Consider the following 15376-nt stretch of genomic DNA (forward strand, 5'->3'; position numbering starts at 1 on the left):
AAGATTGTGTACATGCTACCCTCTCCGTACCCCACTTAAAGGACTACATTGGGTATGTTGTCACAAGGTAGAATTCACATGAGCTGTGGCACAGTTATGAAAGGTAATGCTCATAACATCCCTCTAGACCTAGTTGCAATGTAAACTCCATCTACAAATGAATAAGATCCAGGATGCTTTAAAAAAAGGGAAAATATTCATTTGTTTAAAATTCTCCAAAAGTGACAGTAACAAAGGATTACAGCAGCATAAGCATTTAAGACGTTCCAGTCGATCACCAAAAAGTTTGAGCTGAATCTGCTAAATTATACCATTCAACGCACATTTAGCAGACTGCAGCCAAATGGGAATAATATCCTCTTAAATCTGTTCTCAATAACTATGGAAAATATTAACTACATCCAAAAAAGAACGACACGGAAGGAAATACGAGAGCTTCATTGTGAAATGCTTAAATTTTATTCTTTTTTCTGTTCTACACAAACATAGCTAAAGATATCTCTGTCCATCAGCTTTCTTCTGTAGGATAAAAGAGCTCATAGCTTCACAGTCGGGAAAATGTTTTTTGATACACAAGCATTCACAGCGTAGTCGTCCCAGGAACTTCTGAATTCAGCCAACTAGCACTTAAGTCCTGACTCAAGCCAATTTGATTAATAATCTACAAATGAAATTAAATTGGCATGAAGATTTAACTGAGCCACATCACCGATTGAGTTTTCTCCTGGACAGAGCAGGGGCCCTCTTGGGGATGTAGACCTTGTAGTTTACCTGGCCAACATCATCATGTGAAGATAAGGTCAAACAAATGGAATCAGAACAAATAACAAATGTCTCAAGGGTATTGGAGATGGCAAGAATACTCAAGCTTTGTAAAGACTAAATATATAAGAAATCAGAATATTGAATTTCCCATCATCAGTCCGTCCATGTATTTTATTTGACAAAGACGAGCTTCAAGTGACTCTCATAGACAGTGTAGTTAAAGAAATCCTGAAGTCCCAATAGGCGGAGACTTTGAACACATATTTGTTTCTTCTCTTTGATTAAAATCAGGTAAGAGTAAGTTCAACGAGAAATTAGCTGAAAACCAAAATATAAATACAACAAAGCAATGTATATTACCATGTATGTTTAGGCAGAGGTCAGAAATACGAAAACATATGCAAGTTCTATCTCTAGCAATGAAATCCCAGTAGAGTAAATCCTTGTAAGTTTTACCAAATACCAAGCCTGGGAGAGAGAATAGTTTGCTCCCCCGTCCCCACTATCAGTGTTTGGCTATAGCTAAAAGAAATCTATAGTTAGAATTACTTAGTAGTCACTATTACTTCATTACAACTGATGATTTCTACCAATATCTCTAATATTCAGATCATTTAAACAATCAGAAACAATTTAAAGAATCTAAACCAAACAGGCCATTTATTTATTTACTTGTAGGATTATTGATCAACTGTGGAGTTGAAAAATCCCAGCCTAACATGCATAAATAATGAAATACAAATATAATACCTGTACCATCTCACCACCCCTCATTACAGACATGGTCTTTTGTTCAAATTCAGAGGCATCCTTGGTTTCATCTGGCTGGTGTTTTGAAGTAAGTCCATCAGATGTGGATCTGACACTAGAAGTAGTTTCTACAGTAGGACGGATACCGGCATTAACAGCTACCATGTCTAAGTTATCGCTGGTCCCAGTGCTATGAACTCCAGGTCTCAAGGGAACTGGTGTTTTAATTATGTTTCTCTTGGAAGCCAATGGATTTTCCTTTTTATATGTCTGTACTGTGGTACTACATAATAGTTTACCAGGTTCAGGTTCATTGCTAAGAACTGGTTCAGTGGTATGGTTCTCCTGTTTTGGACTCTCTGAGAGTGCTGATCTATCAGCAGGTTGTGTAACACCCGGCTCAACGCAACCAGATCCTTTTCCATTATTCTTTTCGACTGGAGTATTTATCTCAATCTCTGTGGAATGAGAAAATTCCTTAGTAGTTACAAGCTTGCTTCTACATTTTACAGCTTGATTTAAAGCCAATCCATCTTTTTTCCCCCGCTCCAGAGACTTGTATGGTACAACCTCAGTCTTCGAAGGGGATAAGTGATTAACATCACTGCCATTCTTCGTTTCCTTGGCACCAGATTTTAAATTTGTTTGAAACTCTTTACGAAACTTCTGCAAATTCTCCAACGCCTTTTTCCTTAAGACAGTCTCAAGATCCTCAATTCCTGTATTAGCAATATTATCAGAATTCCCACTCTCACCTCCATTATCATGACTTGCTTCTTTGACTTTATTTGGTTTAGGATCCAGACCACCATCAACTTTTGTGGGGCCAAAAGTTTCATCAATTATCAAATTTCCATCCTGCATTGTTTGAATGGACGGGAAACAAGAACAAGAAGCTAATTTCCCTTTAATTTCCAGGTCATTATTGTCATGGTTTCTGCATGAAGGACAATCATGGTGCTTATTCAAAATCTCTTCTTTAAGCATATCTGGTCCCTGTTCGTCACCCTCTTCCTCACGTGTCTTTTCTGGAATAGTAATAACAGATCTTAAGCGCTTAGGAATACTCTCTTCCACATATTCCTCCCCATTATGAGTAGTATTACAAGAACATGAATGATGATTACATAAAGAACAAACTGGTCCCCTACTTCCGCTCCTTCTGCCAGTGCTTGGCTCATTATGAATTTTCTTTTCTTTCATCTTTTTTCTAGACTTAATCCTGGGAATCTGAAGATTGGTGTCCTCATTACCACTATTAGTTTCATCATGGCAAGTGAAAAAGCTCTTAGAATCTCTACCTCTGGAGCTAACACTATTTTCACGTCGGCAACTAGAATAACTTCTTGAGTCACTATTAGTGGAGCTAATACTAGCGTGTCTCTTTCTCTTTTTCTTCTGCACTTTTCTCCCATAATCAAGACTCTTTCTATTTGACCTTTTTCTTTTCTTTACAGGGGGTGAACCCTCACTGACATCTCGGCTTGAGGATCTTCTCCGGGTTCTTTTCTTCACGCGTTTCATGTCACGTGAGTGCCTACGTCTTTTCCTACTATAATCAACCTCTGAATCGGAGGATAAAGACTGTGGACTGCTAGAATAATCAGAGGAAGCAGAAGATGACGAGTCATCCTCAGAACTGGATAACTTCTTGGATTTGTTTCTTCTGCTTTTTCTCTTCCGTATCTAACCACACAACACATGAAGATGTATAATGAAGGATAATAAATTGGAATTGCCAGCGACAAGATGAGAATGTATTGATAAGATAACAGGAGGTAACCATACATTGTTCTAGAGAAAGCATGCCTAATATTAATTAAAAATATAATGCAATTTCTCATGAAAACATCTCCATGAATATTTGGGTATTAAATATATTCAATAAAGAGTATACAAAGTGTGCTGGCATGATCAAGCGTTAAAAAGTCTTTCATAATTCTTTCTTCTGAGTGACAGTTAAGGAATTACAAATTGACACAAAAGAGAATATATTTAATACAAGATCTTAGATATCTGTTTTTCCATGGTGGCTTCTAAAATATACCAAGTATTAACAGGTGCAGATAATTGTTTCTTTTGATAAAGAACTCTAGATTTGCTCCACTAAGGTTATTTTACGGATAGTGCAGAAAACAAAAAAATACAAAGAACAATAAACGATTCATGGAACTCTAACTATAGTGATTCAAATGACTATGCAATGTGACTTAACACTCCCACGAGCGACCATGAGCTATATCACATGAAGCCTTATATTACCGATTTGTATATGAACATATGTTTAACATATTTACATGAAAATAATCCCTTCTAAACAAACTGGAAGGAGTATAAGTATTGTAACCAAAATAACCAGCCTTTTGAACTACTTTTTGACCCTTAATCTTGGAAAACAGTTTCATTTTAATTTTTAGCTAAAAGAATGGCTATCTTAACTTTTATCCCCAAAAAACATCCCCTGATGATACACACATGAAAAGATCCGAGGGTACATATAGCTTATGTTGTTCAGACTCTTCAAAAATGCCGCCGTGTGTGTGTTACATCCTCCAAAAAGAAGTGCATTTTGGGAGGATCCAACATGGGTGCAACGGACATTTTTGGAGAGTCCAAGCAACATAGCAAATAACTAACCATTAGTTTTAATTCATTTCCCTATTTCCACCACCAGTAAAAAGAGAACTATTAGCATCACACATTAACAAATATTCCATAACATCACAAAAATTAATTCAGTAAACAGAAAAAACATAAGCCAAGCAAATTAAAGGAGTATTCTCATAGTCCAATGACCTTTTAAGAATATTGAAAATAAAAACCATTTTATTTGATACAAAACAAAGTTCAATGACTTTAGTGAATAAATTCTCATAGTTCAATAACCTTTTAGATGAAGATAAACCCTAAAATACATAACTATACACAGAAATTCAAAACGAAATAGAAAGAAAGCAACACACCATACAGGAACATTATACATAATACTGAGCAAGCGAAACGAATGTTATTATGTGAATAAATGGAAAGCATCGAAAAGGAGAGTTGAAAAAAATACCTTAGAGGAAACTTTGAGTCTCTTCTTTTTGGAAGATTTTTTCTTAGATGAAGACTTGCGTTCTCCCATTGTGTTCGGATTTACTTCTTCTTCTTCTTCTTCGTTAACAAAATTGCAATAGCAAAAAGCAAACCCCAGATAAACGAATCGATTATTGCGATCAATATCGGAAAATCTACAGATTGTGAATTCGGATTTGGAAGAAGGAAAGGAGTTCCGTTTGGTTTGGTCAGAGGATCTGGAGGGTGCCCAACACACTCAACCCCATAGATATATAGTATCCATTATCGTATCAAACTGCACCTGCTTATCTCTAACTTGTACTTTACCGTAGTATGTATGTACTTAATGCTTGTCAATACCCCTAAACTCCATTTGAATTATTTGTTTTATTTTTGAACTATTAATAGCCTTAAAAATATCCTTTTACTTGAGTAAAGGGATAAGAGTTTGAAAAATATCTCAACTTTGATCGAATTCGCTGTTGCGATACTAAACTTTCATGAGGACCTATCACCTCCCTAGACTATTTAATACCGTATTTTAAACATATATATTTGCCCACGTGGGCAAAAAAAATAATGCAAAATTATAATAGTAATGTGTCCACGTGGGCACATATATACCTTTAAAATATATTATTAAATAGTTCATGGGGTAAAAAATACACTATTAAATAGTTTAAGGAGGTAACAATCCTCATGAAAGTTTAGTATCGCAAGTATTTTTTCAGACCCTATCCCTTAAGTAAATGAACTTAAATACACCTCCAGTCTTGCAAAATGAATGAAATACACCATAATTTTTCACCAAGTTTAAGGTATTTTCAACACTTCTCTAGATAAACTCTACAAGAGTTTGAGACCACTTGATATATCATGTTGTATATTGAGGATGTATTTATATTTAGTTAGTCAATTAGATGATGTTTTTATGACTGTCAATAGTTCGGAGATGAAACTAATAATTTACATCAAATTCAATGGTGTTTTCAATACTTCTTTCATTTTAAAATAAAACTCATACCTAAGAAATTGTATATTTTCTTATTATTATTTTTGTTATTTTGGAAATTTTCAAAAAAATCAATAGCTCGCAAACCATATAGAGATATAAACTACGAGTATTAGGAAAGTCTATTCATGAAAAAAAGAGACCAAGAGAGGGACATCCCCTAACAAGTAACATCCTTTTTGGATTCCACACTCACTATACCAAACTCATTCGAGTGAAATTTGATTCCACACTTGCTACACCAAACTCAATGAAGTGATTGAGTGAAATTTGATTCCTACTTGAATATATATATATATAGAGAGAGAGAGAGAGAGTTTACATCCTTTTTGAGATACCACACTTGCTACACCAAACTCAATGGAGTGATCGGGTGAGATTTGATCCCTATTTGAATACGTATCTTTGATTTTTTTTTTCTTAAAGCGTAAGCAAGTACATTTTACTAAATAAACCATAACAAATAATGGAGAAAGCATAACGAACCTGAGCAGAATAACATAATGAAGGAAGCACACAACATGTAAGACCACTAAAACATTAACTTAAGTCAAGCATATATTGATTAGAAAACACTTCGGCAGCAACTTAGTTTCTACATCCACAAACTTGAGAGAGATTTTCAGACAAGATACAACTATTCTTTTGCTAAGTCTACAAGATACAAGTATCTGCAAATCGGTGCACTAAGCTCCCACAATTTACATTGTATCTTCATCATCACTTGAGCTTGAACGAGTATCAATGTAGAATTCAGAATCAAATTCACCATCAATAAACCTGACTCTGTTCAACACACATTATCAACAACATAGAAATGTTATATTAGGAACACTTAAAATGAGCATATTGATTTTTTACGATAAAATGTAATGTGAATTAATGTAACTATTTTTTTTTACTATAAAAAGATGAAGAGGGTGAGAAAGTAATAAAACCTTTCAAGGACAAATTTCCCTTCTTTGTACTTCTGGCTTTCCTCATGGGATTTCTCCTGTGTAAACGAGACACAAATATTAGTCGTTAATAGAACTACACATGTTACATATACTGTGTGAGTTTAACTTATATACACCGATTCATATCCCCCAAAAGACAATAAAAGGAACATTTTGTGTGTGTTCCCATAGTTGTATTTTTTGGCTCTACGTGTTGGTGCGTATGGAAAAAGAAGAGGGGATGAGAGGAATTACATATTTCCAGCCAAGAATCTGCCCACAGCGACAACAAAATATATCCGTCACAGTGTGCGTTTCAGAAAGCAACGTCCTCTCCTCAGTCTGTCCAAAATATATATTTACCCTGAATAACACAAAGAAAGAAAGGTGAAAAATTCCATCATATGAATTGGAAAAGAAACATAATCTGATCAGGCCGAGGAAGGATAAAAGAACAGAAAATGGAGATAACAACACACATCTCTTGCACAAATCAAGAAAGCCAAGTAAAGAAGACCACTGAACTAGATTGTGCTCCTGGTAAGAGATCACCACTTACCCACCATGACATAAACTAATCCATTCAACCCCTAATTAAAAAACAAGCTTCCGCAGTAAGATGATTCAGCATAGCTTCCTGTCAGAAAATAAGCTTTAAACATAGCAACATCTTTAAAAAAGGAAAGTGGTCTTCTACCAACTACAGCCGCTCAGAAAACTCCAGTCTACACCAAGCAACCATGCAAAAGTACAGATTCCATCCAGCATGCAGCATTGTCTTCTGTTTTGACTTGCTAGGTCGATAACTCATTAATGAAACTATGAAAATTTGAATTATAGTTGCTGATGACAACATACAATCTGGGCAGCCAGGCTAATCCAGGGAAACCAAAATCTTGAAAGTAGATGGGCAAGAAGAATTCAAGCATACATACGTATGTATGTACGTACAGTACATACCTCAGACAATTGAGCAAACCCTATATGCAAATGTGGCCTAAGTCAAACAGTTATGCTCAAATGCACATAATATCTAGCTGATGCTGATGTTGAGTGAGCCATTGGAACTTGCAATTAACAACAACTACTTACCCAATGTAATCCTATAGGCGGGGTCTGGGGAGGGTAGAGTGTGCCCAAACCATACGCCTACCTTTGGAGGTAGAGAGGTTGTTTCCTATAGACCCTCGGCTCAAGGATAAACATATCAAAGAAGATTGAAAAAGAAATAACGGAAGAAAAGTAATCATGGCAAAATACTATAGAAAGCATGACAAAGTATTTTGAATCAAATGTGAGAAGTTCCCACATGCGTCAGCCCTCAAGTGCATTTCTTTGCAATAGCCATTTATATCTATAACCCCCCACCCCCCGAAATTTAAAGGAATAATAATAAGAACAAAGAAGGGTTGCTACTGGTCTTTTTGGTGGCTTGTACTTTTAGTACATCTTGGTACTATTATTAACAAAACCTCTACCATTTCAAAAAAAAAAATGTCTGGACAGGCAATATCATTCATTCCACAAATACTTGGTCACAAATGGCATTCTGTTGAATAAAAATGACCGTATTGCCTATAACTCATTGAAAATAGACGCAACAGGTTGTTAATGGTGACGTAACACTTAACCAATTAGGAGAAACGCCTATCAACTGCGTCCGAATGATGTGCCAAACATATTAAACAGCACTTTCTCCCGACAACAGATACAGTATCGTACAAGCCCCAAAAAGAAAGTACCAGTTGTCACTCACGAATGGATGCAGGTTTATCGACAAATTAAATCACTTGTAAAACAAAAATACAGATTCATGAAATAGCAATGTATACTATCAATATGACGGTAGAGGCCACTCACACTTTATTGAACAGGTATGCTCTTCCACTGCTGCAATGAAAAGCCTGAATAAATAGCATAAAGGAGATTTTGTCAGACATAGTTAACCATTGCAAAATGAAATGCAATTTATTCAGCAAAGACGAAACACAATTTTCTCATGCAATATACCACGACAAAGAAAGTAAACTGACAGTTCATACACAATGAGATAAAAGAAACTTCTTGAGTTCCAATTAATGTTACTTGCTTCAAGAATTCCAACTTACATCACCTATTGGTGCTAGACAATTCTTATGCATATATTTTACTTACGAGTGAAAAAAGGAGTTGCTTTTAACCAGGGGAGGATCTACTAGGGGCCGAGGGGGTGCCACGTCACCAAAAAGCCTCACCCGAAACTCGGTACATATAAGTATATATATATAGAGAGAGAGAGAGAGAGAATAAATAGTTAACGTGCCACTCATTGAATAAAATAATACATGACGCCACTGGCAAAACTCTGGAAATTCCTTCTAGGTTGCGTGAGTTCGATTCCAGCCCTCTACAGTACTTTAACTATTTTTTTTGCTTCACTGGGCAATTAAGGAGTTAGGCATTTCACCTATTCTCCTCCTTTTTCTTAGTAGTGATTCTTTTAGACTTTATTGTTGAATTTAACCTTGTTTGATTTTTTAAATTATTTTTGTTGCCTTCTTTCTATCCCCAAAATCTTTTCTTTCCTCTAAAAGAGAAGACAACCTTCCCTGTTTAAATAGCAAGATGTCTATGTTCAAAGCAAAGTTGCACCCCAAACCTCCAAATCCCAAATGCAACTTTGCTTTTAGCACACGCAATGAAGAAGAATCTACAATTGAGTTCTTATTTAAAACAACGTGTTTAATAAGTCCCACACTTAAACAAAGGAGGAGGGTTAATGTATGCTTGGCAACCAACATTAAACTTGTCAAATTCATGAACTTTTTCACCGAAACTAAACACTTTGTATTATTGCATCAACAGCTACGAAATTCAAACGTACCCTTAGCATCATGCACGATCCAACTTGGGAAAAACCTCTCCCAAGAGATCTCCTTCAACAAAGAAATAGAAAATCTAGCTAAACTATGAACTATTTTGTTCAAACATCTATGAATATACATATAATCGACATGATCCAACATGCTTGAGAGCTTCCAAACGTCTTCACACGTCACTGCTATCTCTCATGAAGTAGTCACTCATTTCTGGATCTTATCATTTATCAACAACATTTTTTTAGAGACGAATAAAATCTGCACACTCTTCCATCCTTAACTCAATAAACCATTTTCCTAATGGTCAATTCAAATTCATGATGGGGATTGATGAATTCGTAAAATTTGAAACTTCTGAATTAACAAGAAAAGCATTACATTTGCACTAAACAGCACAAAAATTACTTATTTACTACCTAAAAAAGGTGATATTTTTACTTGTACCAAGAACTGATATATAACAATGTCAAATGAAAGATCAGGATTTTACATAGCTAGATCTAGTCATTCAACCAAAAAATAAAAATAAAAAATAAAAAATCGTACCTTGGAAATAAGTTGATCAGCACGGGCAAGTTGGGTTTTGCAGAATTTGCAATTGTAAGTTTTGCCTTCAAGATCCACCAAAAATACTCTCCCCATTTTTCACTTCACACAAACTGCAGCTCAGCCCCAATTTCCCAAAACTGAAACCTTTCTTAAAGAAAAGATGAAAAGACAAGGTTTATTGAGGGGTCTTAAGATTTTAGAATTAAGCCCACAGAAGTGAAGTGTCAAATTCCAGAAACAACAAAGTAGAAAACGACTTATTATTACATGTGGTGATGATTTTGTTTTGTTAACTTCAAAGCCACCTAATCCTATCTTTTAGTGCTGTTTAAATGTATAAAAACGAGCTATCAATATTTTATTGCACTAGTTTCTGGACATGTGCAACGCACGTGTGTCCCATGTTAATTAGTACAATTTTTAAAATTGATATAGATGATGCTAAAACATGTAAGTAATAAGTGACTAAATTTAGGAAAGGGTAATTGTTTGTAGCTATAAACAGTCAATTGAATTGGTGTAACATTTTTCTTATGTAGTTCTCATATATCTTATACTCAGTGTGGCACTTTCCTTATTTTTTTAATATTTCAATAACATATAATTTATAGTAAAACATAAGTAACATTGATTATGCTTTTAAATGTTTCATATCTTAAAGTTTGTGTCTTATTTTTAACAAATTATAGTCTCCTCCTTATATCCACATACATATCAAGATGTTGTTTCCGAATAATAATTGTATTTCATAGTGTTGAAATATTGATTAACATATGTCTTCATTAAGATGGATAATGTATCGTTGTCAATTTCACGGGGTACACTTGAAAAAAAATCATATTTATTTGTAATAGATTATTGCATGTACAACTTTCTTTGTTTGATTCAAGATTATGAATCCTTCATGTGTAAATTTTATATGAGAATATTAACTAAAATGTTTAATATAATAGTATTACGAAATAACATAATCAATCCATATTCACAAACAAGCTAGAACTTAATAAAAATGGTTGAAATAATCCAACTGATTTGACAGCATCAGGGTGACTAAAGTGGTGCAATTTTCTAAAGACAATGGCACAATCCTTGTTTATGATTATGCATATGCTATGTATATATGTGATGATAGTCCAAAGCCCAATTCGAGATTACTAGACCCAAGCACGTAAGTTCAGATGATGTTGTTTGGTCAACATTAAGCTTTACTTTGTTTTCTAGTGAAAGCTTCTGCTATCATTTGGTCAAACCCTATAGCATGTAACAATATATTATAGATGACAAAACTCATAATGTTTGTATATCAGTTTGTTAGCAGTTACTTATCGGCTACAACGATCCATCTACTTCTATTACTATTTTTAATCCCATTACAACCATACCTCAATTACATGCTTCTTAGAGTCGGCATATGCATTCTCACTATTTATTTCACTCTATTTAGACTCATTTCATTCTAGTATTTACTACTAATTTATGGATCTCAAACAATACAAGTTCTCTATATTTCCTTATGAGACACATCTTAACAAACTAAAAAGATTCCTAGTGAATTGGCCTAATATATGTTTACCTTCTTCATGACTAGGCATAACTCCAATGATATGACTATCATATCTATTATGTAGCTGATGATGCGATGAAGAAGGGAAGAGTTCACAATTGCAAGATAATATCTGAAACAAAGAAAAATAAATAAAAATTAGTAATTAGCAAACACAAAGGCTAAGCAAATACAAGAGAAAACTATAAAAAAGATTAGAAGTAAAAAATGATAATTAATTTACAATACATATAACTATTCATTTTCCAAAACGAAAGAGTCTATTAAATGATTAGAAAAGTGAAAATATTTAATTTAATACGGGAAACTAACTAAATGCTTTGAAAACAGAAAATATTTAATTTAATACGGAAAAGCAACTAAATGCTTTGAAAACAGAAAATAATATACAGTTTAAATAGCTGAAGTTGTATGGTTGCTGGAAAATGGGATTGAGCCATTGAAGAGACATAACTCATAATTGATAAATAAAAAAATAACTTTTGAGTTGTATTAATAATTAATAATCAGTTCATATATATAATTTATAATATTTTTATATAGTGTAGGGGTAAAATGGTAATCCAACTTTGCACTTTGGAGCTTCCCACTTTTAATAATAATATATATATATATATATATATATATATATATATATATATATATATATTTGAATGATAATACATAAACGTGTTTTTAATTTAGCTTAAGCAAATATTTATGCCCTTCAATTTTAAATATGTATAAATCGACTCTTAAACTTATATAAATTAAACAAATAGATACATTCGTCTTAGTATGGAAGACAAATTAAAAGATATATTTATATATTATGCCTATTTTATTTGGACATCTCTTTGCAAAAGTATTTATAGTAATATTTTTAATCATAAGTATACTTGTTTATATTACTTTTTATTTATTTCTCTTTAATCAGTAATAATACTTTACTAATTAAATTAGAAAATTTATAACTTAGATATAATAAAAAAAATTCTTCAGACGTCAGGTATTTTAAGACAAGATTAATTTGTTAAAACTATAAATATTTGGAACCTTAAGTAGTATATGCAAATGTCTTTTAATCAAACTCAATTTCGTTATCGCTTCCTATTTACCACTATTAGTTGTATCTTGGCAAGTGGAAAAGCTCTTAAAATCTCTACCTCTGGAGCTAATACTATTTTCCTAGAACAACTTCTTGAGTCACTGTTCGTGGAGCTAATACTAGCGTGTCTCTTTCGCTTCTTCTTCTGCACTTTTCTCCCATAATCAAGACTCTTTCTATTTGACTGTTTTCTTTTCTTTACAGGGGGTGAACCCTCACTGACATCTCGGCTTGAAGATCTTCTCCGAGTTCTTTTCTTCACGTGTTTTATATCACGTGAGTGCCTACGTTTTTTCATACTATAATCAACCACTGAATGGGAGGGCAAAGACTGTGGACTGCTAGAATAATCAGAGGAAGCAGAAGATGACTAGTCATCCTCAGAACTGGATAACTTCTTGAATTTGTTTCTTCTGCTTTTTCTCTTCCGTATCTAACCACACAACACATGAAGATGTATAATGAAGGATAATAAATTGGAATTCATAAGAAAACAGGAGGTAACCTTACATTGTTCTACAGAAAGCATGCCTAATATTAATTAAAAATATAATGCAATAAATAGTGTACAAAGTGTGCTGGCATGATCAAACATTATAAAGTCTTTCATAATTCTTTCTTCTGAGTGTCAGTTAACGAATTACAAATTGAAACAAAAGAGAATGTATTTAATACAAGATCTTAGATATCCTTTTTTCCATGGTGGCTTCTAAAAGATACCAAGTATTAACAGGTGCAGATAATTGTTTTTTTGGATAAATAACTCTAGATTTGCTCCACTAAGTTTATTTTGCGGATAGAGCAGAAAACAAAATACAAAGAACAATAAACGATTCATGGATCTCTAACTATAACGATTCAAATGACTATGCAATGTGACTTAACACTCCCACGAGCGATCATGAGCTATACCACATGAAGCCTTACCATATTACAGATTTGTATATGAATATTTACATGAAAAATAATCCCTTCTAAACAAACTGGAAGGAGTAGGACTTATATTCTCCCAGTTCAGTAATGTCAACTCATATAAGTATTGTACCCAAAATAACCAGCCTTTTGAACTACTTTTTGACCCTTGTTCTTGGAAAACAGTTTCATTTTAATTTTTAGCTAAAAGAACGGCTAGCATAATTTTTATCCCCCAAAAAACATCCCCTAATGATACACACATGAAAAGACCCAAAAGTTAAACCAGCAAATTACATATGTTGCTTGGACTTAGGTTCAACAGAGGGTACAAATAGCTTATGTTGTTCAGACTCCTTAAAAATGTTGTCGTGTGTGTCGTATCCCCCAAAAGTAGTGCATTATGGGAAGATCCAACACAGATTCAACAACATTTTTGGAGAGTCCGAGCAACATAGCAGATTACTAACCATTATTTTTAATTCTCTTCCATATTTCCACCACCAGTAAAAAGGGAACTATTAGCATCACTACAAAAGGAAAACATTTACAAATATTCCATAACATGACAAAAATTAATTCAGTAAACAGGAAAAAACATAAGCCCTTAAAAATCAAATTAAAGGAGAATTCTCATAATTCAATAACCTTTTAAGATTATTGAAAATAAAAACCTTAAAGTTGAGTGATTTTATTTGATACAAAACAAAGTTCAATAAATTCTACATAAACCCTAAAATACATAACTATACACAGAAATTCATAACGAAATAGAAAGAGATCAACACAGCATACAGGAACATTATACATAATACTGAGCAAGCGAAACGGATGTTATTAGGTAAATGAATGGAAAACATCGAAATGGAGAGTTAAAAAAGATACCTTAGAGGAAACTTTGAGCCTCTTCTTTTTGGAAGATTTTTTCTCAGATGAAGACTTCCGTTCTCCCATTGTGTTCGGATTCACTTCTTCTTCTTCTTTGTAAACAAAATTGGAATAGCAAAAAGTAAACCGCAGATGAACGAATCGATAATTGTGAATTCGGATCCGGCAACACACTCAAACCCATAGATATATTGTATCCATTATCATAGCAAGCTGCACCTGCTTGCTTATTATTTTACCGTAATATGTACTTATTACTTCTTAATACCCCTAAACTCGATCATATTGTTTCAACAACCTTAAAAATATCTTTACTTTAGTACATACATGTAAATATGCTCTTTAGTCTTATAACATAAGTGAAATTAATTCTAAATTTTCACCTAGTATAGAGTATTTTTCAACACTTCTCTGTTCTTTTATAAAGAGTCTTATGCTCGCCACAAGAATTTGAAATCATATTTTATGTTGTATAAATTCTTTTATAAAGAGTCTCATGTTGAAAAATATATTTTGAGCAAGATACCATCAACAAAATTTGTGTGAGCATCTATTAACAAGTTTGTGGATTGTGGGGTATAAATTGTCCTTTAAAATTGCAATTAAAACCAGAGAGGAGAGAGAGAGGGTATAGTTTAATTGAAAATTGAAAGAAAATTATGGCGTCCATATTAAATACAATTAAATAAACTAATGTATTGAAAGTGGAAAATACATATTTATTGTGTTAAGAGGTGTAAATGTTTATATATGTATTCTCTCCGTCTCATTTTATATGTCACCTTTTTACTTTGCATTTGCATTAAGAAATAATGTAACTTTATCCTTCTACTCTTATTTAATTTTTTTGAAACTCAAGTTTTCAATCAATGAATATAAATTAATTTATTTTTATTAATTAATTTAACTATTGAACATGAATCATTTACTTAGCTTTTCTAAGTTGATCAAATGTATATTTTCAAGGCTAATAACTCACAAGGATAAAAAATG

The 15376-nt window shown here is 33.2% G+C and overlaps 2 protein-coding genes across 3 annotated transcripts; both read right to left on the reverse strand.

Annotated features, from left to right (window-relative positions):
- Positions 1–197: 197 nt before the first annotated feature.
- On the reverse strand, positions 198–14528 carry LOC125839198 (DEAD-box ATP-dependent RNA helicase 42). 2 transcript variants are annotated; one of them, XM_049518178.1, is made up of 3 exons: positions 4574–4906; positions 1516–3201; positions 198–771 (listed from the first exon to the last, which is right to left on the reverse strand). In XM_049518178.1, the coding sequence occupies exons 1-3, from the start codon at positions 4640–4642 to the stop codon at positions 706–708; spliced, it is 1821 nt and encodes a 606-aa protein (XP_049374135.1). In that variant the 5' UTR covers positions 4643–4906; the 3' UTR covers positions 198–705. The 2 variants fall into 2 exon arrangements, with proteins under 2 accessions (XP_049374135.1, XP_049374129.1); XM_049518172.1 differs by lacking the exon at positions 4574–4906 and adding an exon at positions 14381–14528 and having other exon boundaries at positions 490–771.
- On the reverse strand, positions 6121–10074 carry LOC125839229 (protein yippee-like At5g53940). The gene is made up of 5 exons (XM_049518201.1): positions 9930–10074; positions 8386–8429; positions 6781–6889; positions 6526–6581; positions 6121–6373 (listed from the first exon to the last, which is right to left on the reverse strand). Exons 1-5 carry the CDS (start codon positions 10023–10025, stop codon positions 6289–6291), a joined length of 390 nt encoding a protein of 129 aa, XP_049374158.1. The 5' UTR covers positions 10026–10074; the 3' UTR covers positions 6121–6288.
- Positions 14529–15376: the final 848 nt, after the last annotated feature.

This window comes from Solanum verrucosum, unplaced genomic scaffold (assembly GCF_900185275.1).
Source record: "Solanum verrucosum unplaced genomic scaffold, falcon-dt-bn FXZP01000277.1, whole genome shotgun sequence".
Classification (NCBI taxonomy): domain Eukaryota; kingdom Viridiplantae; phylum Streptophyta; class Magnoliopsida; order Solanales; family Solanaceae; genus Solanum; species Solanum verrucosum.

What these genes read in the sequence shown, in the direction of transcription:
- LOC125839198 (XM_049518178.1), bottom strand. Translation starts at nt 4,642, where the DNA reads ATGGGAGAACGCAAGTCTTCATCTAAGAAAAAATCTTCCAAAAAGAAG. An exon ending in GACTCAAAGTTTCCTCTAAG is followed by an intron (nt 3,202 to 4,573) that starts GTATTTTTTTCA and finishes TTGTGTGGTTAG; the next exon opens with ATACGGAAGAGAAAAAGCAG. An exon ending in GGGGTGGTGAGATGGTACAG is followed by an intron (nt 772 to 1,515) that starts GTATTATATTTG and finishes GATGTTGGCCAG; the next exon opens with GTAAACTACAAGGTCTACAT.
- LOC125839229 (XM_049518201.1), bottom strand. Translation starts at nt 10,025, where the DNA reads ATGGGGAGAGTATTTTTGGTGGATCTTGAAGGCAAAACTTACAATTGC. An exon ending in AGATTCTTGGCTGGAAATAT is followed by an intron (nt 6,582 to 6,780) that starts GTAATTCCTCTC and finishes TCGTTTACACAG; the next exon opens with GAGAAATCCCATGAGGAAAG. An exon ending in GGGAAATTTGTCCTTGAAAG is followed by an intron (nt 6,374 to 6,525) that starts GTTTTATTACTT and finishes TGTGTTGAACAG; the next exon opens with AGTCAGGTTTATTGATGGTG.